Raw genomic sequence first — 25,468 nt, 5'->3', positions numbered from 1 at the left:
TGCTACCCCAGGGGGATTGCTTGATTGGAAAAATGCTATATTTGCAGTGTGGCCGAAAATACTTTGAGACTTCCTGCTGGTTATCAAAAGCTACCTTTGGTGTAGCCTTTAATGTGTACAGTGGTATGCTTCAAGTAGGTGAGGCATGCCTTCTGTCCATACTTTTCAAGAGAGTCCTTTAGAAGATGTGTGGTGAAAGATTTCTTGGTGTGTTTGATAACTTCCGATGAGCTTGTTGGTGTTCGGTTAGCTCTCACTTGCTGGAGGCTTGACACCTCCTACAGCAGCCCAGTCCTCCAATTACAAGCTCCAGTTTAGTCAAAATACCATCCAGCTGATATGCAATTGTTATTGAACTTAAAGGCGAGGAAAAATAGTTGGATGATGTATTGATCCTTCATTTTAATTTAACTACTATGCCCTTCCTGATGCTGTCCTTGAGGTCATTAGGTTTTTCCATGTTGCGATTGAAGAGGTGTTGATGATTTAATGTATTTTCTGTTTCTCAAAATGTATAATCTAGTCAATTTATTCAACAGATTACAGATTTGGATACCATGAGTATGGTAGAGGGGGTTCTGATAATACCCCAACAAGTGGACCACCAAAGCCTACAATTAATTGGGCATCTCTTCGTGAAAATAAAGCAAAATATGAAGCCATGAAGTGGGAAGGTAATTTATTTTACCTTTTTTGTACCTATAAAAATACTTCAACATCAGTAGTACTAGTAAACTTTGCAAGTTACCTGTATCTTATTAAAAGTATGCTTTCCAGTATATGGTCCTTTGAACACTGTAGAATGGTGGTGGTATTGGCAAAAAAACGTTCCTTCTGGGTGAGGATTGAGTTGTTTAATCCAGAGATTAAAGTTGATGATTATTTGACATAAGTAGATATTTGGCTGTTCTTTAAACACCACGCTTAACACAGGAAAGGGCCAGTGCTCACTGGGAAGCTTGAGTAATCACAAGTCATGGCTTTCTTAAGCCCTTCACCCTCTTTGCTCCCCCAAAGAACTACAACCATCTTGAAGGAGGCTGTTGCTCATCTCAGCATTGGCGCTCATTCAGGTCATGCCAGGTCCTAGTGTGTGCCCATCTGCAGCCTGCAGGAGGCTGGGCCCTCTTGGTTTTTCATCTATATATGTAGATGATCATCGATTAATCATGACTAAATGAAAGGCCTCTTGTGATGGCAAGATTGTATCTTGGGAAAAATAAAGTAATGACAATTGACTTGCTTGAGCTCAGACAAAAAGTGCAAGTGTCCAGAACATTCATACTTTTAGTGTTGTGAGCTTAGCAAGTTTGTTATCCTCATGCATGGACACTTGTTTAGGTGCTTTTGAAAGGCAGTAGGATAGCATCTTAGCATTTTAGCTTGTGGCATTGGATTTCTTTTTAGTGTGAACACTATCCATAAAGTACATGATTGTGCCACCCAGAATGAACTACCTAAAAGCTCTTTGCCATACCATTGTTGCAGCACTGGTTCAGGGTTTTCTAAGATTAGGCTGAGAGGAGGAAGTAGGGGGTCTGGACCACCTATATTTGTGGATGGCCTCCCTTTCCCGCCACCTGGCCATATTCACAAAGTTGAAGATTATTTGACTACAGTGCCATACTAAGTGTTACACCTCCCCATCTCAGGCAATCTCCTTGTGGCAGTTATAGTGGTGATTCCAGCCCTAGAGAGTGGGGCTTTTGAAAATAATGGCTTGCTTGATAATAAATCACTCTATTGTTTAAAACAAAAGCATACATGAGCTGATAAATTATGTCCTGCTGGGGGCCAGATGGGTGAAAAGTATATTAGGTGACTGTTGTTTCACTCTGTTAGTTGCAGAGTTCAAACAGCAAAGGTATTTACCATTGTTACATTTACAGATCCGAGACTGACTTGTTGCGCCAGGAGGTTGGTTGTACTATGGGAATAATGAACAGCAGTTCTTCCAGTGAAGTGTGTCACGCCCAAAGTGTTCTGGTCTTAAGTTTGATAGTCACAATTCACTTGTCTGTCTTTTTAGACCCCCTCCCCCCTCCTTAGGCCACAAACCCCAACCAAGTTCAAAACCACTTAGAAGAAGGGCATCCTTTACTACACAATATGGTTTGTCTTTGTAAACACTGGATATAAATGATTGACATGGACTTTTAACTTTCCATAAAAAGCCAAGATTAAGTGTGGTCACTCATTGTCCTGATTCATAGGAGGGGAACGACTCATTATGTCCCACAATCATGCACTTATGACAGTGTTTATGGCGGCCTAGGCATGATTCTTTCTGTCTTATTCAGCTCCATTTTCTATATTATTTTAGTACTTTGAATTATTTTTCCAAACTTAAAACCTATATAAATAAATAGAGATGGCAACCCTTGTCATTGGAGAGAGTGAGTTTACAGAGTGGCCAAAGTCTTCATAGTTCATCATATGTTTCTTTGACTTTTTATCCTACATATGCATATGCATGATCTTAGTATATAAGATCGTTTTTTGTGTGTGTGCTTTAAACATGGTTTCTAAGGTGGTATTTGATATATGGATGGACAATAGTTACTACTAATGTATCAGGGAACATTGCTTGGGTATCCCTGGCAGCTTAAAGCAGTCTGCTGCATTCCAGAAATTGGTCTTGTCTAATCCTGAACATCCCATGGACTTCCTCTTGCATTGATACTGCGTCCCAGGGTTGGGACTCCTCTTAGCAGCTGACACAAGCTTATTATTGCTGACATTGCTTGTTAAGGGTAGTGTGGTGGCATAGTCTCCAGTGGACTTCACTCAGCTGCTGCACTGGCCAGTCTTCCTCCTCCTCCTCCTCCTCCTCCTCCTCCTCCTCCTCCTCCTCCTCCTCCTGGCCTTCCACAGTTAGTGTCAAGATTCAAAAGTCATGTAGACCCACTTTTTTCCCCACGCAGTCTCATTACAGACCTCAGAGTCCATGTGCCCTACTTTATCCACTATTGGCCCTTGTGTAGGAAAGTAGCCTCTTTCTAGCATGGTTACCCCCACCTTTGGCCTGTTGGTGAGTGTGTGTCAGTGTGTTTTGCCTGTGTCACTAGGATCCTGCTAGCCAGGACCCCAGTGCTCATAGTCTGTGGCCTAATATGTATGCCTGTGTAATGCTTAACTGTGTCACAGAGGCTCTGCTAACCAGAACCTCAGTGCTTATGCTCTCTCTGCTTTTAAATTTGTCACTATAGGCCAGTGACTTCATTTACCAATTTCAATTGGCATTCTGGACCCCCCCACCCCCATAAGTCCCTAGTATATGGTACCCAGGGCATTGGGGTTCCAGGAGATCCATATGGGCTGCAGCATTTCTTTTGCCACCCATAGGGAGCTCAGACAAACCCTTTCAAAGGACTGCCATTGCAGCCTGTGTGAAATAGTGCACACACTATTTCACAGCCATTTTCACTGCACTTAAGTAACCTATAAATCACCTATATGTCTAACCTTCACTTGCTGAAAGTTAGGTGCAAAGTTACTAAGTGTGATGGCACCCTTGCACTAGCAAAGGTGCCCCCACATAGTTCAGGGCCATTTCCCCAGACTTTGTGAGTGCGGGGACACCATTACACATGTGCACTACACATAGGTCAATACCTATATGTAGCTTTTCAATGGTATCTCCGAATATGGCCATGTAACATGTCTAAGATCATGGAATTGCCCCCCCCCCCCCTTTCCAAATCTGGTATTGGGGAGCCAATTCCATGCATCTTGGGGGGTCCACCATGGACCCCCAGTACTGCCAAACCAGCTCTCTGAGGCTGGCACTGCAGCTACAGCTGCTGCCACCTCAGACATTGTTCTGCCCTCCTGGGGTCTGGGCAGCCCAGTCCCAGGAAGGCAGAAAAAAGCATTTCTTCTGAGAGCAGGGTGTTACACCCTCTCCTTTTGGAAATAGGTGTTACAGGCGGGGGAGGGGTAGCCTCCCCCAGCCTTGGAAAGGCTTTGAAGGGCACAGATGGTGCCTTCCTTGCACAAACCAGTCTACACCGGTTCAGGGACCCCTCCTCCCCTGCTCTGGCGTGAAACTGGACAAAGGAAAGGGGAGTGACCACTCCCCTGTCCATCACCACCCCAGGGATGGTGCCCAGAGCTCCTCCAGTGTGTCCCAGACCTCAGCCATCTTGCTTTGCAAGGTGTGGGGGCACTCTGGAGGGCTCTGAGTGGCCAGTGCCAGCAGGTGACATCAGAGACCCCTCCTGATAGGTTCATACCTGATAAGGTAGCCAATCCCCCTCTCAGGGCTATTTAGGGTCTCTCCTGTGGGTTCTCTTCAGATTCTGCTTTCAAGTTTCCTTCAGGAATCCCCTGCAACAACTTCAGACTCTTCTGAACTTGGATCAACCGTAGCCTGCTCCAAGAAACGCTGTTACTGCAACAAAGTGTCTACAAGTTTCCATGGTGTGCACGCTCTGGGGACTCCCTGTCTTCATCCTGCACCAGAAGAACCGAAGAAATCTCCAGTGGAGTGACGGAATCACTCCCCTCTCCAAGCAGGCACCTTCCAAGGAGACACCTGGTACCATGGGACTCCTCTCATGGCGACGAGCATGCTCCTAAGGATACAGAAGGTGGACATCATCGACATAGACTCTCCTGAGGTCCTGCTGACGCAATTTGGAGGAGGTAAGACCTTGCCTTCCCCGAGAAAGACGGTACCCCTATGTATTGTGTCTTCTTCGCCTCCTGAGGCTTCTCTGCACTCTGCAGAATTCCTTCGTGTACAGCCTGGCCCAGGTCCCCAGCACTCCACCTTGCAACACAACTCGCTGAGTTGTTCTCCGGCGGCGTGGGACCTTCTTTTGTTGTGCTGCATCAACCACGTTTTGCACCTCCTTTGAACCCGGCTTCTGGGGGTGCTGGCTGGCATCCTGAGGGCTCTCTAAAGTGCTGAGAGCCCCCTCTTGCTCCTCACATAGAGTTGAGGCCCCCAGGTCCCTAATGGGTCCATCCAGCACCATTTTGATAAAAAACGCACTTTTGCCGTAGCCAAGGCTTATTGGCATGTTCCAACACAAAATCTCATCTGCAACAATTTTCACGCCATGGGACATCTTTTACATCACGCAGGAACCCGCTGGCATCTTCCTAGGGTACATTTCTGCAGTCTTCGACTAACCGGGGACTCTTCTTTTGCACCCTCATCTGAGTTGGCAGGGGCTCCTGTCCTTCTTGGAACTTCTTTCGACTTCTGGACTTAGTCCCCTTCCTTTGCCGGTCTTCAGGTCAAATAATCCAGCAGTTGTTCTTTGCAGACTTAGTTGGCTGCTGCAAAATCCCCCGAAAAAAGTGTAGTGTGTCCTAAGGAAACTTGCCGTACTTTTCTCCTGTTTTTCTGGGCTCTGGGGTGGGGTAATTTACTTACCTTTACTTTATTCTTACTCTCCCAGCGATTCTGCACAAACTACACTTGTCTGGGGGGAATTTGTGATTCACATTCCACTTTTGTAGTATATGGTTTGTGTTGCCCCCAGACCTTATTTCTCCCATTGCATTCTATAGGTTTTCCTACTGTTTGCATTGTTCTAGGACTATTTTCTTGTCTAATTTTGGTGTCTTGTGTATATATTGTGTATAATACTTACTCCAGAAGGAGTATTGTCTCTAAGATATTTTTGGTACTGTGTCACCCAAATAAATAAGTTTATTTTTAGTATCACTGAGTATTGTCTTTACTTGTGTATACGTACTGTGTAAATATAAGTGGTATTGCATGAGCTTTGCATGTCTCCTAGTTCAGCCTAAACTGCTCTGCTACACCTACCTCAATCAATCAAATAATTTCTTAAGCGCACTACTCACCCGGTAGGGTCTCAAGGCGTGGGGGGGGGGGGGGGGGGGGGGAATTGCTGGTTACTGCTCAAAAAGCCATGTTTTAAGGTGCTTTCTGAAGGTTAGGAGGTTCTGGGTCTTGCGTAGGTTGGTGGGGAGGGAGTTCCAGGTCTTGGCGGCGAGGTGGGAGAAGGATCTGCCGCCGGAGGTGGTGCGTTGGATGCAGGGGACTGTAGTGAGGGCGGAGGAGCGGGGCTGTCAAGTTGGTATGTGGAAGTTTACTCGTTCGTTAAGGTAGGCCAGTCCAGTGTCGTGAAGGGCTTTGTGAGCGTAGACAAGGACTTTAAAAATTATCCTTTTATTGATGGGCAGCCAGTGTAGGGATCTGAGGTGGGTGGATATGTGTTTGTGGCAAGGGAGGTTGAGGTTGAGGATGAGACGTACGGCTGCATTCTGGAATCGCTGGAGTTTTCTTTGAAGCTTGGCTGTGGTCCCTGCGTAGAGGGCGTTGCAGTAGACCAGTCTGCTGCTAATGAGGGCGTGGGTGACTGTTCTTGTTTCTATAGGAATCCATTTGAAAGTCTTGCGTAGCATGCAAAGGGCGTTGAAGCAGGAGGATGAGATGGCGTTGATTTGCTGGGTCATGGAGAGAGATGAGTCTTAAACGATGCCAAGGTTGCGTGCGTGGGTGGTGGGGGTGGTCCGAGGGTGGTAGGCCACCATGAGTCGTTCCATGCTGTCTTGTTGGGGCCGAAAATGATGATCTCTGTTTTGTTTGACTTTAATTTGAGGTGGCTTGCTGTCATCCATTTGGCGATGTCGAGGAGTCTGGCGTGTAGGTTAATCTTGGTGGTGGCTGGGTTTTTGGTGAGGGAGATGATGAGCTTGGTGTTGTTTGTGTATGAGATGATGGTGATGCCGTGGGGGTAGAGGATGTTGGTGAGAGGAGCCATGTAGATGTTGAAGAGGGTGGGGCTGATGGAGGATCCTTGTGGGACCCCACAGATGATCTTGGTGGCTGTAGACTGGGAAGGAGGGAGGCAAACTCTTTTGGTTCTTTCGGCGAGGAAAGAGGTGAGCCAGTCCAGGGCCTTGTGGTGAATTACGGCATCAAAAAGGAGTGCGCGGAGGGTTTGGTGGCATACAGTGTCGAAAGCTGCAGAGAGGTCTAGGAGGATGAGGACTACTGTCTCGCCCTTGTCCACTCTGGTCCTGACGTCGTCTTTGCAGGTGATGAAGGTGACTGGGAGGTGTCGAGTATGTTGTTTTTCTTCTAAGATGCAAGACAGTTGAGCGTTTACTATCTTCTCAGCGACCTTTGCGGGGAAAGGGAGAAGAGAAATGGGATGGTAGTTAGTGAGGTCTTCGGGTCTGTTTTTTTTTTTTTGAGAAGAGCGTTGACTTCGGCGTGCTTCCAAACGTCAGGGAAGGTTGCAGTGTCGAAGGGACTGTTGACAGCATGGAGCTGGGGAGCGATGGTTTGGCTGGCCTTGTTAAAAATGTGGTGGGAACAAGGGTCTGTTGGGGAGCGTGAGTGGATGGAGTTCATGGTTTTGCTGATTTCTTCATCGTTGGTGGGGACACACGTGTTTATTTGATTGGTGCGGGAGGGTGTTATGGTGTTGGTTGTGGCGGTGGTGGTGATGGTGGGTGCTGATGCTGTGAAGCTGTTGTGTATATCTGCGATTCTGCGGTGAAAGTAGTTGGAGAGGGACTTGCAGAGGTCTTTAGAGTGTGGAGGGTTGATGGTGCTGGATTTGGGTTTGGTGAGTTCTTTGATGATGGCAAAGAGTTCCTTGCTGCTGTGTGTGTTGTCTATGCGTTCTTTGTAGAAGGACTGTTTGGTGGTCTGGATGAGTTGGTGGTGTTTGCGCATGGCTGTTTTGAGGGTGGAGAAGTTGCTAATTGAGGGTTCTTGGTGCCAGGCTTTCTCAATTTTTCGGCATTCTCGTTTGGAAGCTTGGAGTTCTGTGGTGAACCAGGGGGCGGTCTTGATGGTGCGGGTGGTGTTGTTTGTTTTCAAAGGGGCGAGGAAGTCTGCGCAGGTTGCTAGCCATTGTGTGAGGTTGTGGGCGGCTGTGTTGGAGTCGTTGGTGTTGGGAGGTGGAGCTTGTGTGAGGTTGGCGATCAGGTGTTTTTTGGAGAGCTTGTTCCACTTGCGGTAGGGTGTAGTGTGTTGTTAGTGATGGTTGGGGGGTTTCATGAAGAAGTGGACGCAGTGGTGGTCAGTCCAGTGGAGTTCGGTGGTGTGAGTGAAGGTGATGTGGCTGCTGGAGGTGAAGATGGTGTTGTGTCCTTCTATCAGCCTAAGTTGCTACAACCAGGGATAACTGGACCTGGTATAAGGTGTAAGTACCCACTACAAACCAGGTCTGCCTCCTCCACCTTGTCAGCAGAATTCCCAGCACAGTTTTTTTACCTTTGCCACTAAGCATTTACTCATGCAATAATGGTGCCCAGAGATTGATGCATTTAATCAGTCTGTCTGTACAAACTGTCCATGAGCAATCCTCGTCCAGCCCAGTGGAGCTCCTCTTCAAAAGGAATTTTCAGTGTGATCTTATGGTGTCAGCCCAGTTTGGTTTTCGAAGATCCAGGATGCATCGGGAACAGTGAAGGAAGAATTGATTCCAGTTGTCCAAACTTTAACACACTTAGGGCCAGATGTAGCAAAGGGTTTTACCCATTCTGTGTCTATGGGAAAATGTGTTTGTACATATGGCCCTTAATGCAGTATTGTATGGGGTGCCCAGTTGAGCCAAAGGAAGCATAGTTTGACTGTAGTTTGGTGGACTGTTGTCTCATCAAACTTATTTCCAAGGTTAAGCCCTCCCGTAACTTGGTGTGGAGTCTTTATGCACTGACTGGTTTCATTTGGCCATATTAACCAAACTTTAGTACTTTCTGTTTAAGCCTGTGGAGGTGAAATATAAGGCATCCTTAGTAACATGTCATATGTAAGTATGGTTACCCTTCCAACCTAGTTAGGACCAGTATCTCAATCTTTCACATTCCTAGACATAGGAACTACTACTTGGGACAGTCTCTGCCCTGCTTCAATCCCAGTATGTTCAATATGATAAGAAAATGTGTTTTCCAATGTCTCCTGGTAATCATGCATTGGTATATTGTGTGATGGTAGCAATTATAAACCTCACTATTTTCTCATTGTTCCACACTGTGCTACCATCCTCAGCTTGAATAAGAGTATCTAGGTAGAGTCCTGTTTCCTAATTTTCATCCAAGCCAGTAAACCTCCTGATCTGGCTATGATTTATGACTTCTCTATGCATTAGTGCCTGAACATGGTTATGGGCCAATTTAGTTTCCAGAGCAGGAGGTCCAGAAACCACTTCATAATAAATGCAGTTGTCTGTGCAGCAAGTAGACCAAACTATCTTGTATTGCTGACAGGAACATTCCTACGAATTCCAGATTTGTCTAAGCAGTTATTCATGAAGTGTCCCTAATCTTACTTATGATCATAGGGGATAATCTCAAGGAAGTTACTATTTAATCCTACTATACAGGTGCCAGTAGCAAAAATATTTGTTCTTTTATCTAGAAATAGACTAGTACTGGACGTTGATTAAACACAAAGGTCCTGAGTGCTTTTTCGTTCCAGTCAGCTCAGATGTCATGGAAGTGACCTCTTCTATGTTTGGGTAAGAACTCGCAAGATAGACTTCTTAGTCCTCTTCTGGATGAATCTGATCCTCCAAGGACCCTTGTAATAAGTCCTTTGAATTGTGACATTCTATTGAAAATGTGCTGCAAAGGAATAGAAAGCCCAGCCTCCCTGTAGGCTACTTGGTACTTCAGCCTACTGCTGTGTTCTTGGTGGTATCCACACCTGAAGATCTCTAGATACACTAGTTCAGATGGATACTTAAAACTCAGAACCCTCACCATGTTAATATACCCAGGTGCTAGACAGAATATGGTAACTAAAAAAGCAGTGTTCCTGCATGCCGTAGGTGGCTTCGCTTTACTCACGTCACTTTCTTTTGTGAACTTGTCTGGGCCCTCCCATGCAGAGCCCATCACAGAACTGGAAGAACTAGTTTGGAGATTCCTAAACTGGAAATCTTTTGGATGGAACTGAGACCATTCCACAGAATTGTGGAGGTGGGAGGGCAGTAAGGAATCTGCATTCTGATAGAATACCAACCAGAATGAGCTTTAAAGAAGTTAAATTATGTCTTCTGATGGCAGATTCCTCACAGTATGAATCAATAACAAAGTAGTACCATCCAAGATTGTGGATCTATGGAATGGCTCAAAGCAAAAATTCCTGCAGGTCTGAATGGGCAAAATGACCCATCCCTGCGAACCAAAATTTCAAGACTTTAGTACTGTGTGAATGTGTGCACTGATGCCCATGTAGATGCCCAACAGATATCCAGGACACGTACTTCATGTGCCATTGCAGTGATAGAAGCCTAGGTTCTCTTTGAGCTTCTAGAGGCTGCCTCTTAGCCCTTGCATAGCAGATCCTAATACAGAGGGGTGTCTGTCGCTAAATGGTCCATGCCTGCACTGCCTTGATCTTTTTAGCTTGGGATGACCCCACAAGGAGCTATGCGGATTTCTAAAGTGTGTGGCTACCCATAGGCTTCCCATCACTGGTTAAGACATAGCGTTGCTTTGGGATGTGTGATGGAACTCAGGAGGGCTATTGATGTGGATAGAACCATGTTTTTAGCATTATCCTGAACTTTAATTTGTTGTTTAGGCATCTTAAGTCTATGGGAAGAGTGTTCCAAAGTTTGGGGATGAGATAGGAAAAAGACCTCCCACCCCATCTGGCCTTGTGGATTGTGAGAACCTTCAAGAATCGACCTGTGGAGGATCTCAGAGCCCTACTGGGGCAGTAGTGGGCTATGAGTGCCCTTTTCCCAGTGGGTCCTTTGACATTAAGCCCTCTATGTTCCAAGCAGAGTGATTTAAGTATCACCTTTGCCTTAGTAGGGAGCCAATGAAGAGAGACTAATTAATGTTTGGTGAGGCAGATTTGGGGATCTTGTATAGGATCCTGGCTGTGTCGTTTCGGAGCCTCTTAATAGTATATTTGGGGGAGCCTGTATACAAAGCGTTCTCTTAGTCCAAGTGGGAAAGAACAAGAGATTTGATTACAATTTCTTTGAAAACACTCGGGATAATATCTAAAATTTTATGGAGTGTTCTAATGGAGCCAAAACATGTAAACACAAGTTTTTTTTTTTTTTTTTTTTTGTGTCCTGTGCATCCATGGAAAGGGGCTTATCCAACCACATCCGAGGCTTTTGATGTTTTTGGCTGGGGTGGGGTGGTTGAGCAATAAATGTGTGGATGAGGATCAGGTCTGTTCTCCAGAATTATTAGCTCAGTTTTTCCCCATTTAATTTTAAGCAACAATGCAGCATCCACTTGGATACTTTTCCGAAGCAGGGAGACAGCTAATGGGACTATGAGCTATTTCCCTGTGCAGGGGAGATGACCAGTTGTATGTTGTCAGCATATGAGACGATAAACAACCCAAACTCATGAATTATATCTGCCAGTGGCTTATGTAAAGGTTAAGAAGTGTGGGGTGTGGGGGGCGTGTCCAAGATGGCGACCGGTGCGGACGCTGGTGAATAGTTCTGCACCTAGACCCAAATTAATCCTGCTGGTACACCCCACACGGACCTCCCCTCCCCCCCAGATGCTGGATTTGTGATCCCAACAGTCCCAGGCAAATGGAGTTGAGCTGAGGGGTCCTGTTTGACCCGCTGGTGACAGCCGGTGCACCCAAGAGCTGTGCGGCCTGCGTGGCCAACTGGAAAAAGGAGATGGGACCCTGATGCGGCCTGTTCTGGTGCTGGCCAGACTGTGGGGGTGCGACATGCCACGGCACTGCATGCTGGAATGAGTCCGTAGAACGGGGGAAAACGCAACTGCTGAGGCTGGCGGTGCGGTATGAGGCAGTGAGGACGCGTGGTGCGCTGGAGGAGCCGCGCTGCCCAGGAAGACCGAGCTATAGGGGAAATGCTGCTGGGATCTGGACGTGAGGCGAGTGCAATTATAGTCGAGGGCCTCCCTAGAGACCGGGGAGGGGGTCTTCCCTTCGACATTTTGAGAAACCCCCTGGCAAGGGACTGAAGGGCCTGTAATCAAGCAGTGCAGCCCTATAGGAAGGGAGCCATGCATTGACTGGCTGCAGCGAACAGTACAGTGGCGTGCAGGAGGTGGCAATAGAGGGCTTCTGACCCCTTTGGCCGCGCTGGACGTTGAAGCCAAGTAGTACCAGGCCCAACACGCTGTTGAGAGCTTGGAAATTGAGGCCGGCTCTGGGGTATTCAGGAAGGTTACTCCTAAACAAACTAATTGAACATTGACAAGAGGAGAGTGACACGGCGAGGGAAGGACATCAGTCCCCATGCTATAGGCACATCATTGAACATTGTTCATACACATCTGTTCGTATGTTCTAAACAAAGGGGGAACTGCGCACTTGCGGGTACACCCGCCTAATCGGCAGTACTCGTGGTCAAACCAAAAACAGCGTGGTTGCCACCACTTGCTGAAGGAACAATGCCTTTCCTGTCTGCCACTGCTAAAGACAATGAGGCGACCCTCCAACAGATGAATGAGACTTTACAGGTGCATTCTGCACAATTTGATAAGCTTCTTTAGGCAATGTTGGACACCAAAACGACTCTAGAAGTAAAAATAGACTCAGTAGCGCCAGAGGTCAATCTGCTTAGAGTCGGGCATCACAAACTAGCTGAAAGGGTGTCTGAAAACCAAGTCTCATTAGATGTGGTACAACCAGGGGTTAAAGACATTCAGAACCAGTTGACGCAACTGAAGGTAGAGGTCTCTTTTGCAACGCAGAGGGACGGTCACGGAGAAATAACATTAGTTTCCTAGGTTTTCCGGAACATGTGGCAGCACCTAATGCTGACTTATTCCCGGAACAATGGTTGAAGAACCTGGTGTTAGAAAAAAAAAAAGGTACTGCCTTTCTTCTCTATAGAACGAGCACATTGGATTCCAGGAAGGCCGCAGAGACCTGGAGCCCCGCCTAGGCCATTATTAGCTTGTCTCCTCAGTTTCCAAGACTGTGACTTCATTCTCCAAAGCTGGAGGGCCCCTACCCAGACTACACTATGGAGGTGCAACACAAACGAACTTCGTACATAAAGGCTAAACAGCTTCTGCGCCAAAGTAACATTGCCTACTCCCTGTTGTTTCCGGCACTCTTGTGGGTGGTGGATGTGAGGAAGACTCATATTTTCTCTTCACCTGAGGATGCATGGACGTGGGTGCATGCCAAGGGCTTGGTTGAAATGCACTGTGAGGATCCATTCCTGCCCCCCCCCCCCAATAGGGAAAATGGCTGACACCCCAACCCCAGCACAAAAAGAGAACTGGCAACAAGACACGCCCCTCCAGGGCCCAAGCCGCTGAGGGCCAAGAGCAGGCACTACTTGAAGTGACCCAACCTACATCTAACCCATGTGCTGCCCTCCGTGATGATAAAGCATCGGATTCTGATTTGTCAATTGGCCGTACCAGTGACTCCACAGTTCCCTCAACAGTGGGCCGGAAGTGACTCCACGAACAGCTGACGACCTCTAACTTCACGCATAAACTTCGGAAACTACCACTTGGTTGCCACACTGCGAACAATGACAAACCAGCCTTCAGAAGTCCAGCCACAGGGACTCGGGTGTCTTGCATTCAGTGTGCCGCTATGGATGGCTCTGCTCCTCGGCCGGCTACTATACTTGCTCACCTATGTGCTGTCTCTATGAGAAAAATGGCGACCTGGGTGTACACGTCTTCAGCCACTGAAAGTTGGGGTTGAGGTGGGTGTGGGAACTGCTGTCATTGATGGGGGATGACAGGGACATGGTGCTGATTTCTCACGCCACCGTACCCCATACCCCGAGTGAACCTCCGAATGGACACTGTTCACAGTATTGTCATTAACTGCACCTGTTGTGCTAACATGTTACTGGGTGGTTCTGGCCCTGTTGGCCGTAGCCCTGATGGGTTAAACACTGTTTGTTGTTTTCTGCTATAGCAAAGGTTTCAACACTGACTATGAATGACGGCAGGGGAGTGCCTTTGTGGATGGGGGACAGGGACCTAAGGGCCCCATTGATTCTCAGTGGGGCTATGGCAAGAGATCACGAAAAGACACCCCACATATTGCACCCTATATTCATGTACACATGCAGACACACAGCTATAATGTAGTAACATGGAATGTCGGTATGGCCAACCCTGGCAAGTGCAATAGGGTACACGCATACTTAAAGCGTCACAAGATCCATATAGCGATCCTGCAAGAAATGCATCTCATAGATAGAGACCTGCATAACATTAGAACTAAATGGCGGGGTATGGTGCATGGGACAGCCACATCAGCATTTGCCAAAGTGGTTGGCTCCAGAGGTTCCCCGTGTAGTTGAATGCTCTACAGTGGATATGGAAGGCAGATATGTGCTGCTGGAGGGCTTTCTAGATGGCAGTTCCCTATCCATGGCTGGAATATATGGCCCCAATTCAAAACCGGGGGATTTTCTGAAGTCAATTACACCTACACTCTTCCAGGACCCTACAATTAGCTGACTTTTTTGACTCGCTCACCCTTGCTACAACGCGTGGAGTTGGATGCATCTATAGAGACTGATGAGATCCAAACAGCTTTGCGTCAATTGGCCCGTAATAAGACTCTCGGCATGGATGTGCTACCGGTGGAATAATATGCAATGTTCGCTAAGCAATTAACTAAACCATTCCTGGAAGTGCTTCGTGAAGCACAAACGCGGGGCAACTCACACTCACAATGTGAAGCACTGATTGTGGTTTTACCCAAATCAGGCGAAACCCCCCCTAGATGTAAGATCTTATAGCCCTTTGTCACTGCTTAATGTGGATTGCAAGTTATTAGGCAAGGTCCTTGCAAACCTGTTGCTTCTGTTGATGACACACTTGGTCCATGAGGACCAATCCGGTTTCATTCGAGGACAGAACACCTTCATAAATATTAGATGACGCTTACAGTTAATGACAAACACTCCAGAAGGGGAAAATGGCCTTTGATACCCTAAGGTGGCCTTTCCTAAAAGAAGCTTTGCGCAAAATAGGTTTGGGCAGGGCTTCTTAAGATGGATTAGTATATTGTATTCCAGCCCCACTGCACGCGTTAAAACAGGCCAAATCGTTTCCCAATGTTTCCCTATTTGTCGTGGCACCAGACAGGGGTGCCCCTTGTCACCGCTGTTATTTGCAATGGCATTTGAACCACTAGCGGCTCAGCTTCGATCATGAGCGCAACAATGGGGGGGATATCTGACAGTGGCAGACAACATATAGTCTCCCTTTACGCTGACGATGCGTTAATATATATTTACATAAATGTACATCATCCCTGCCGGAACTTGTACAATTACTAGATCATTCTGGGGATCTCTCCTGATTGCATGTAAATTGGTCAAAATCATGTGTTCCTGCTGACCCCAGTACCGGAAAACTTGTGGCCTGCTCTCTCGCTCCAGAGGCTACAATGGTGTCACTCCACTTTTAAGTATCTTGGCATCCAAATCTATCACACTAAAGAAGATTTATTGGAGTTTAATCTGGGATGCGCAATGCATGCGATTAAGGGATCCTTACTATTTTGGGGGTCACTGTCGCCCTTCGGACGAATGGCTATCGCGAAGATGATAATATTCTCCAGACTGCTGTATTTCTTTACTGCACTTCTGTTGGTAATACCTCGCTCCTTCTTTAGAACCTTGAATGGCTTGATGCTAAGTTTAATGTTTGGAAATGGTCGTCGGCGAGTCACGCTCACTGTCAGTTATCAGTCTCTAGCGAAGGGGGGCCTAGGCATGCCAAATTACGAGTTGAATTATGCAGCAGCGCAACCACAGTGGCCACTTCAATGGTTAAAGATTCCCCCAAATATGGAGACCTTAGCAGTACAGAACAGTCTGGGCAGGGTCAGCACACTTGCATGGTTAAAGGATCACACAATTCGTCTCTTGCGTGGAAATAATATGATGGAAGTGGCTCACACCTGTTGGAATAGTTACGCACACAGGAAAGATTTAATTCCACCTTACTCACCTAAGATTCCACTGCCAGCTATACCAGGCACAAGGAAACTACAGCACACTTTAGAACCATGGTTAGAACTGGGAATCCACACCATAGGTGACCTATTCAAGGAAGGTTACATTATGATGTACACGGAAATAGATTAAACTTACGGTACAGGTCCAAGGTGATTTCTAACTTACTGCGTGCTGAAACAACTAATATATAACGGCTGGCGAAGCAGAGATGCAGAACCCCTGTCCTTGCCCACACTAAATACCATATTGTCCTTCATAGGGCTTAACAACATTTTATCCCAATTGTATTTCTCCCTCCTGAGGAGCCTCAACTTGGACCAGGCGGTGGTTCGGGTGCGATGGGATGGGGTCCTCCGTGAACCACCACTGCAACCTGCATGGTCCACAGCGACTCAAATGACAAGGGAGGTGTCGCGAAACTCCAGATTTTGCTTCACTCAATTTAATTATTTGCACCAAACCTACCTTTCCCCTCACTGCCTTCATTGCATGTTTCCCTCACACTAATTAGGTCTGCCTGCTTTGTTGGGAACTTGATGCCAATTTCTACCACATGATATGGACTTGCCCACCCATACAGAGGACCTGGCATATTACCTCCTTGACAGGGGAATTGGTCGGTCATACATTACTTACTACGCCGGAATCCTGCCTGCTAGGTATACGTCCCAGGTCAAAAAAAGATAGGCAAATACATATGTGTGTAGATCTAGCATTTGTGTTATCCAAATGCCTCATAGCAATGCAGTGGAAAGCACTTGGCGCACCAACCACGCGCCGCTGGCTGAGTGAAGTGGGCGATGGCAGAAGCACACACACTTCACTCTCTCAATGACCGGGGCATAATGATTAAGGGACTCTGTCTTTTGGGATAATTTCATAACCTTAATCGAAGCCAAAGATGACGTTCACCTTCCTTGATTTCGTTACGGTAGCGCTGCAAATATTAGGTAATACAACCAAATATCACTACTTTAGCTGAAATTGCAAATAGTAGGTGGGTACGAGGGGCCAGGATCATGAGTGAGTGCTCCAGGCGTAGTGGGCCCCTGGGGAGTCATGGTGTCACATACCCAAGAGTGACTGGTCACCAACTGAACATACAAGCAGACAGAAAATAATGCAATAAATGCAACAATATCCTTCATGCACAGGATGTTGATAAAATGCTGTTTAATATACATACTACACAGGAAATAGGCATGGTCCACGGGACGTTTGTACCTTCTATTAATATATTACATGAAGGTTGAGTTGATGGGGTTATCCTGCCTCTTTTGAAATTTAGCTCTGTATATGGATGTTGCACATTTCATTAACTGAGGCTGAAGCACTCTGATCTTCTATAGCTGATGACCCTTCCCCCCCTCATGCTGTATCTTTATTACATATAAGATGGCATATAGTGGCTCATGTCAGATGTCGATGTTCAGTGTTGCATATGGAAAATTAATAAAGAGATTTAAAAAGAAAAAAGTGTGGGGCTGAGGGCTCCTCACATTTCAAGGGAAGGACACCAGGGTAGCAGAAGGAATGGCAGGCCAATGTGAGATACATTCTTCTCTGGTGTTTCCGCATTTAAGATTCTGTTCTTTGGTAGAGACTGATAGATATTGTATGTTTTGTTCTCAAAGAAAGCTTCCAGTTCATTGCAGTGTGCTGTAGAAGGGGTGAGAAGAGTTTTTCCAGATTTTGGAGGGGATTTCATAATCTTAAACAGTTCCCTAGGGGCGTTCAGTGCCTGGCTTCTTTTAGTTTTGTAGTAAGACACTTGGGCCTTATTAATTTGTGTGATATTACCTATATTTCAAACCAATGTGCTGTTTTAAGGTGGTTGTCATCATTTTTTTCCCTCCATTTTCTGTCAAGTTTTTACATTCATTTTTCAAATGAAGAAGATGTGAGGTAAACGAGTGCAGATTTTTCTTTTTGGTCTCTTTTGATCTTTGTTAATGAAATATTGTTGTGCAGAGACTGTGATCCACTATTTTGAATTTTTAATGTTGTCTGAATCAGGGTTTCCTTGTAGTGTAGGTGTGGTTGAGTCTAGGGACGGAGGCCATTACACTGTAGTCAGCTTAGACCATCTACGATTGGTTCTTGGGGTATGTTTAGTCCCAGCCGTGGGTGCATATCTGTCAAGCGTAAAAGGGATTAAGAAATGGGCTGTCCATGGCATAGGATGTGTACTTTTTACCCTGATTTATGGTACCTGCTTCAAAAACAGGTGAAGGAGTTGTCCTTTTTAATGTGTGTAGGGCTTTCAACTCTTTGCGTGAGTTGAATAGCACCAAGCGCATGAATTATCCCTACTACAAATGAGTTGTTGATCTCACCAAACTGTATGTTGAGGCCCCCCAGAAGGGTGATATTTTACTTTTCGATTGTCAGGCTAGCCAAAATATCTTGAGGGCCTTACCAAATTTAGAATAGGGCCCAGGAGGTCTGTACATTATTAATCCTGAGAATGTACATGTGGGTGACATACTTATTTTGAATGTGAGATTCTTACATTCAGGAAATGGGTAGGGAGTTGGACGCGCATGTATAGGATTTTCTTATTTTTTATTATTGCAGTGCCCTCACCCTCTCTATTTACTCTCTTTCCTGCACAGATAGTACTGTCGGGAGTGTTTGGTTAATGTCAAAAGTGGGGTTCTCATGAAGCCAAGTTTCCGTAGGGAAAATGACTTCTGGCAGTTCTTCCTCTGTCAGCATAGAAAGCTCTATTTTATGACAAGGAGGGGACTTACAGGTAAAAACAGGAACCCCTTCCAGTCCTAGTTTTCATAGGCCATTCTAAACTCTTTGGCTGTGAACAGGGAGATGCTGCGCTTTGAGCAAGACAGTCCCTCACTTTCTATGTCTAGAGGAGGGCAGCAGTGTAAGAGGGTTGATGGTCTCAGTTTGTAGCTGATGGGAGGAAAATTGTACCTGACTTGTAAAAAAAATAAAAACAAAAATTAGACGGGGTGCTTTGCCCCTGGTCCACTTTGGGCACAGACGGGCTTGCCTATGGCGCACCCGATAAGCGTATCAGCTGTAATTTAAGGCTGAGGACAATTCAACCGCTAGAGCGCCGACCTAACTGGCATCTCTATGGTAGGAGTATGCTGTAATCAATGCTCCTGAGCTCCGTCACATTTTTCCCACTCCCCCTTCATTCTCAGTGCTAAGCAGCCAAAAAAAACTGTGTAAAAGAGAAAAATTTAGAAAATGAATTCCTTAACTAAAAATACAGTACCTAAACACAGTACCTACAAACAGATGCTAAAAACATTTATCTCAGTTTTAATGGTATTTCCCCCTTAGCGGCGGAGTGCTAGCTGATCCTCCAATCAGTGAAAAAGCTCAGCACTCTCTTTGAGATGCAAACAGTCATTCTTCCCTTTTGAGGGATGAGGTGGAGCAAAGAAGGTTTAAAGAGGGATTGCTTGTCCGATGTGAAAAGGCATCACCACCTTTGGTAGGAACTCTGGTAGAGACTAACAGAAGTTTGTCAGCAAAAAAAGATGGTAGAAGCAGGCTGGATCAGTGCAGCCTGATCCTTGCAAAGCTTGCTGATGTTCGTATGAACGTATGTTCCACTATGGCATCACAGAGGGCAGAAACGTTTTGTAAGCCTCTAAGAAAAAGCATCCCAGCGGGTGATTTGAACAATGAAGGCTAGTCTGGCAAACGTAAAAAGGCCTAAAGGGCAGCCAGGTAAACTTACACAGTGCAGTACACCGGACAGTTTGGCCTGCAACATGTCCATCCGGTGGGCAACGCCCCAAAGCATGAACTTATCCCAGCACCTGGCATATGCAGATTTGGTGGATGGGTGCCTGGCTGCCAGCATGACCTCAAGGACTTCAGGAGGGAGATGAAGAGAGATTAATTGTTGCTTCTCATTTTCGATGCATAGAGGTGCAGGTTGTACATGCCTGGGTTCAGGACTCCCAGTCCTGCTGCTGCAACAGAAGATCTTCCTGAAATGGCAACTTTGGAGGACACATGCTCAGGCACGAAAGTTCCAGGTACCACACTCTCCTGGCCCAATCCAGAGCCACTAGGATGATTGGACCTGGTTGTTCCTGCAGCTCTTGAGAACTCGGGGCAGGAGATTTAGTGGGCCATGCTCCGATGCACGTGGAGTGCATCTCTGACGGAGAGCATTCTCAACTGCTGCAAAGAGATCAAGCCAGGGTTCTCCCCATTGTTAGAAGACCTGTGCAACACCTCCGTGTGTAAATGCCATTCGTAATCCGGGTGGCGTTCGTTTGCCTCCCCTGCGTTTTAATGATACTGCCAGGTGATGTGCCACTAACGAAATGCCCTTACAATTCAGCTGGTTGCAGAAGGACAGAGCCTTCAGGCTCCTGACTGAAGACCCCTCCTTGCCCTGATTGTTGCAATATCACATGGCAATGATGTTGGCTGTGAGAACTGAACCAGCTTGAGACATCGGCAAGTTGATGTAGTACTCTAACAATATTTAGAGGTTTGCCATCGTCTGTATGTGGTCTGCGGTTGACAGACGTGAGCATGCCTTCAACAACCAGTCGTTGAGGTTGGGAAAGACTTGTACCCTTGACCTCCAGAGATGGGCGTTGGCGGCTGCCATCACCTCTGTAAACACCCAAGTGGCTGTGGCCCACACTCCAATGCAGGTAGTGTCTGTGGGCCTGCAGAACAGAGGTGTCAAATTTAGTATCCTGCTGGTTCAACTCCATCATCCAGGGGTTAAGGGGATGGGATCCAGAGAGTGTGCAGATTCAAAATAGGGTAAAGACCTCCATGTTTCTTCAGCACAAAGAAATAGCGGGCATAACTAATTCCCTGCTTTTGAGGCTGATATCCTTTCTGTGGCTCTTTTGGCCAGAAGAGCCTGCACCGATAGCACAAAACAGAGAGATGGTCCTACAGAAGCTGCACTGATGTAGGTGGCATTTGCGGTAGGTTGAAAAGGAAAGGCAGGGCATAGCTCTGTTGAAAAATAAGAAGGACCCACCTTTTGGATCTAATGCTTCGCAACCCCAGAAGGTGAGGGACAACCCTGATTGCTAATGGGTGGCTCTGTGCAGCTAAGGGTGCACTAAAAGGTTTTAGGCTGTTGCCAGACGGGCTGTGGAAGTGGGACGTACCTGCCCCTAATGGGCTGGTAGTTGTGTGTTGGGTTCATGACCTCCATCACATAAGGGCAGGGAGGCCTGTTGTGTGCGTGGTGGGCCTGATGCTGTTGATATGCCCAGCCCCTGGCATATCGGTGAAAAGGACAGAGTTGTTCAGGTGGGTTGCCAGACTGGTGCCGAAAGGCCCAGTGAGCGTGCCATGGCTGAGCTCTGAACACTCCAGGGCTGTGTGTGTCTTTTAACCAACAAAAACATTACCGAAGGTAAGTAACTTAATCTTCACTACTCAGCTCTTCTCGGAGTAACTATTTTGTCAATTAAATGTATTGTGATGTGTGATAAAGAAAACTTTGATTTTTATCAATTATATTTTTTCTAAAACATACGCTTAACAATAGCTTGAGTACATTAACAATGTTTAGAAGTATCTACTTTTTTCTTTAAATATGCCTTGTATATGTATAATATGCACGTGTTACATTATTTTAATTTGCTATTTATTCTAAGACCTACCTCCAATTGAAAAGCAGTTCTACAAGGAAGCCCAAACAGTTGCCTCCCTAACACAAGAAGAAGTTTCGAAGTGGAGGTAAATATATTCTGGAAAATATACCTATCCCTATGGAAATGGGATACCCGGTCTTGTTCTCCCACTTCTGCTGTCGGCAAAGTTGCACTATGGTATATGATGTTATAAATTGTAACTTTATCACCAGCCTAAAACTCAAAATATATAGGCTGTACATCTGCTGTTTTCCCTCCTTTTTCTGCAGCATGCACTTTGCTTCATGCAAAGCTGATAGTCTAGCTTTCCTTTTCAGTTCTACGTTGGACCTATTGGCTCTTTTAATGTATAAGCTTAAAAGTACATCCATTCAAAAAACAGAAAGTTACAAGTGATGCAGACCAGGAGAATTGTTTTAGATCGGTATAGTCCGGGCTAATGCATTTTCAGAATGGCAGTTTCAGAACTTTACAGAAGAGCTTATATGGGTTGTAATGGGCAACTACAAAGCAGCACCAGAATGTCCACTATCATTTTTACTGGATCGTGCCAGTGTATCCCTGAAAACCTTATATGCTTTTAGTGGGCCCTTGCGTTAACACCTGCAATTTTAACAAATATAATACCTCACTTTATACTCACCTTTGCAGTTTGTAAACACTACAAACAGCTGATGTTAATATTACCCAGTTTAAAGGCACACTAATTACAGCGTAGCAGCACTTTTTATACACTGGTCAGTTTCCTCAGTTTTTATGCTGCAAAATTCAAGTTCTCACCAGGAGGGCCCTAAGTGAAGGCACACTTGTACTCCATCCTATTATTTTGTATACATTCCAAGTGACTGTGTCTCAGTTCTAGTAGGGATGGGGAAGTGGTATGCCTTGTGTTATACAGTGGTGGTCCAGTTCATTTCTCTTCGGTCTTTCGTTCTATGGTGTTTCCCTAATGTCTCCTGTGTAACACATGGGTTGTTGTAGGCTTGTGAGGCTGCCCTGCACATACCTGTATCTGTCTTTTATAGCTTTTCTGTGAGGTACCTTTGGACCTGTTCCTTAGTTTGGAGTCTAGCTTCCTGAATACTTGCTTCTCTCTCAACTGTGAACCCTGAAAAAGGATATTAGGTTGCAGTGTGGTAGGAAGCCATTTTTAGTGCTTGTTCTCATCCCACAGTTTGTCCTGTTGTCTTCTGCCTTCTCCCATTGGTGCGGCGTGACCAGCTTATAAGAGTTGGCACGTTCTGCTTTTGAGCACTATTTTTATTGAAACTTTATTGCATATCCCCAGTTCTACTAATTTGTTTTGTCATTTTGGTGTCAAGTAATTTATTACATTACGTTTTTACACTCTTTTTCTAAATTGGTGTGAGATTGTTCTTGTGTTCAAGTTTTTGCTGTTTGTGTGCTACATAAATACTTTACACATGGTCTCTAAGTTAAGCCCAACTGCTCTTCTGCCAAGCTACCATAGGGTTAAGTGTAGGTTAATTTGGGGTTTCTTTGTGATTTGCCTTGACAAGAATTATAGTTGGTCCTTGAGTAGGGTTTCACCCCCTCAACCAGTAACCTGATGTCTCACATTAGCAAACAAGTGTGGGTGAATGAAACCACAGACGCACTGATCAAATATTGACAAAGGTTTGACCCAGTGATGTCTTCATATTGTTTATTATTTGATGTTTAAAGTGGACATAAATGTACACAGTGTGGACAAAAGGTAGTACCCAATGGTGCCATTAAGCAGCAAAAAACTTGCATGTTTAGCTTCTACTTATTAGGGCAGCAAAGTAATATATATTTTTTTTGCTTCTACCAGTCAGGGCATGAGTCAAGGGTGTTGGGTTTGTAGTTTGGGAGAAGACTGATTGAGGATCTCCCCTCACGGACGGCAAGAGGGTGACTGTGAGGAGCAGTGATCTGCAGTTTGGGTTGCCCCTATAGACTAGAAACACCACAAACTGTTGCCAAGAGGTGAACTTTCGGGACAAAGGAAAAGTGGTAGGATTAAATATTGCAGACACAGGTTAGATTAACCTAGGAAGGTGCTACACACTCATCTACGAGGCATTTCTTTGCAACAAAAGTTTGTTTTTTAAAACTTTTTTAAGTCTTTAATACTTTTAAAAGTTTACTTGTTGAAGGGGGCTGAGGGACAAAGCTATTGGTATTTTTGCTGTCTGAACTGCATGATCTCACTTTGACTAGAGACGCCAGTGTGGCTGCGCTCTAGATATTTTTTCATCACACAGCATGTATCGGATGCTGCTGGTGCATCAAAGGCAAGCCCATCTGTGCCCGACCAGGGGCCAGGGATTCTGCCATCTTGAATACAGGTATGACTTGATACTCCTCTCAGCAATTGCAAGCTCGTCTGGCAACCCCAAAACTTTCCTGCACCCCATTGACCTCGTATACGTGGGGCTCAAGTGAAAGAACCGCTCATACTCCTGCAATTGGCATGATGGGCACCTTGAGGAAATGAAGAAATGTGAAGTGTGGCATATGTTTTTGATCAATGGCAGATCACTGACTCACCACAAACTGGAGTTATTCTCTGTTCTGGAAGAGGAGAGGCTGATGCACTCCTTCTCACAGAAACCTGGCTGCTTGAAAGTTCAGTGTCTGATAACATTCAAGCTGTACCTATAGGAGCCAAAACAAAAGATTGACAAAGCAGTCATGTATGTAGCCCCAGCTGCTCTGCCGCAACACACAGAAAGATGAGTAAAGAAAACTTATTGCAGCACATTATCAGTGTTCCAGGTGAGGAGCAGCAAATCATATCTACAAAGGTACAAAATAGCTCCCACAGATGGGCGAAAGAAACTGGGTAGAGGGAAGATATTAGTTTGCACCGACTTGGGGACGAAGTGCACCTCCCATTGTCCCCAGGAAGCATTCAATCAGTGCCGACAACACTACTCTTCCAGGGTGCCCAGATGCAATTGTACTTGTGGGGGACCCCCGAGTACTTGGTTTACCAATTTCGCAACACGGCACAGTAATCCATGCCCCATTTTCACCCATGGCATGGTGGGGGCTGATGTGCCTCTCAAGTGTCGGGCTAGATCTCGCTTGGCTACCAGGTGTGCTATGGCTCGGAGGATGTTTGTGGTGCGGGCGCACCCAATTTGTTTACGGTCCCAAACAGTATAACTTTGTGATCTAGCTCTGGCCAGTGACCCCTCCCGTCCTGTTGTTGATCCCTGTCAGTATCTCCTCCCCACCGGACACTCCAACAGCACATGGTATAAGGAGCCTGGGGAGTAATGACAACAGAGACTCTCTGGTTCAGGAGCACGTCCTATGCTCCAATAATGATAATACATTTTATTTCAAAATTCTGATTTGGATCAGAAACAGGCACATGGAGATAGTCAGCTCACATGGGGCCATCTTCATCTCCATCCATCCATCTATTCGTCATTTTCTGGGGTGCCCACATCCTCTTCCCATCTGTTTCTGAGAGTTAGTAAGGGGTCTGGTGTGGGTCTGGCGTATTAGCCAATAGTGTTTGTACAAGCGTGAGATGCCTTTCGTACCCAGTTCATTAGTAACCGGTTTACACTCAAAAGGGCTGAATTTGGGGCAGGAGCTAACCTGCGTCTTGTGTTTATCATGGCCATATCATAACTGGAGATATTTGTAGAACTGGGAGGTGTGTAAGCTGAACTCCGCTTTGCGCTTTTGGAAGGATTTCATATGCCCCCCAGGCCAGATGTCTCTCAGCATTGAGATGCAGGTGAGGTACCAGGTGCCGAAGCACGCCAATCTGGCAGACTTGGACAGCCAGGTCCTGTGCTGTAGAGGGGTTGCTCCAGTGAACCTGCCATATCACTTTATGTGGCGGGTGTCAGATACCAGCACTGGAGAGGAGCATTACTAAGGGATGGCAAAGATTGAGGGGGCGACCTGCTGTAGAAGAATGGGGTCACCCCATAC

The 25,468-nt window shown here is 46.0% G+C and overlaps 1 protein-coding gene across 5 annotated transcripts in view; it reads left to right on the top strand.

Annotated features, from left to right (window-relative positions):
• The window catches only part of DDX43 (DEAD-box helicase 43), a 576,458-nt gene that overhangs the window by 69,846 nt on the left and 481,144 nt on the right, over positions 1-25,468 (top strand). For all 5 annotated transcript variants that reach the window (XM_069235691.1, XM_069235689.1, XM_069235688.1 and 2 more), the window contains exons 4-5: positions 540-674; positions 21,530-21,611. In XM_069235691.1, coding sequence (XP_069091792.1) covers positions 540-674; positions 21,530-21,611 — 217 coding nt within the window. The remainder of the gene's footprint in view (positions 1-539; positions 675-21,529; positions 21,612-25,468) is intronic.

This window comes from Pleurodeles waltl, chromosome 5 (assembly GCF_031143425.1).
Source record: "Pleurodeles waltl isolate 20211129_DDA chromosome 5, aPleWal1.hap1.20221129, whole genome shotgun sequence".
NCBI lineage: Eukaryota > Metazoa > Chordata > Amphibia > Caudata > Salamandridae > Pleurodeles > Pleurodeles waltl.
Note: the sequence above shows the minus strand (reverse complement) of the source record. Positions and strands in the feature narration are given on the sequence as shown.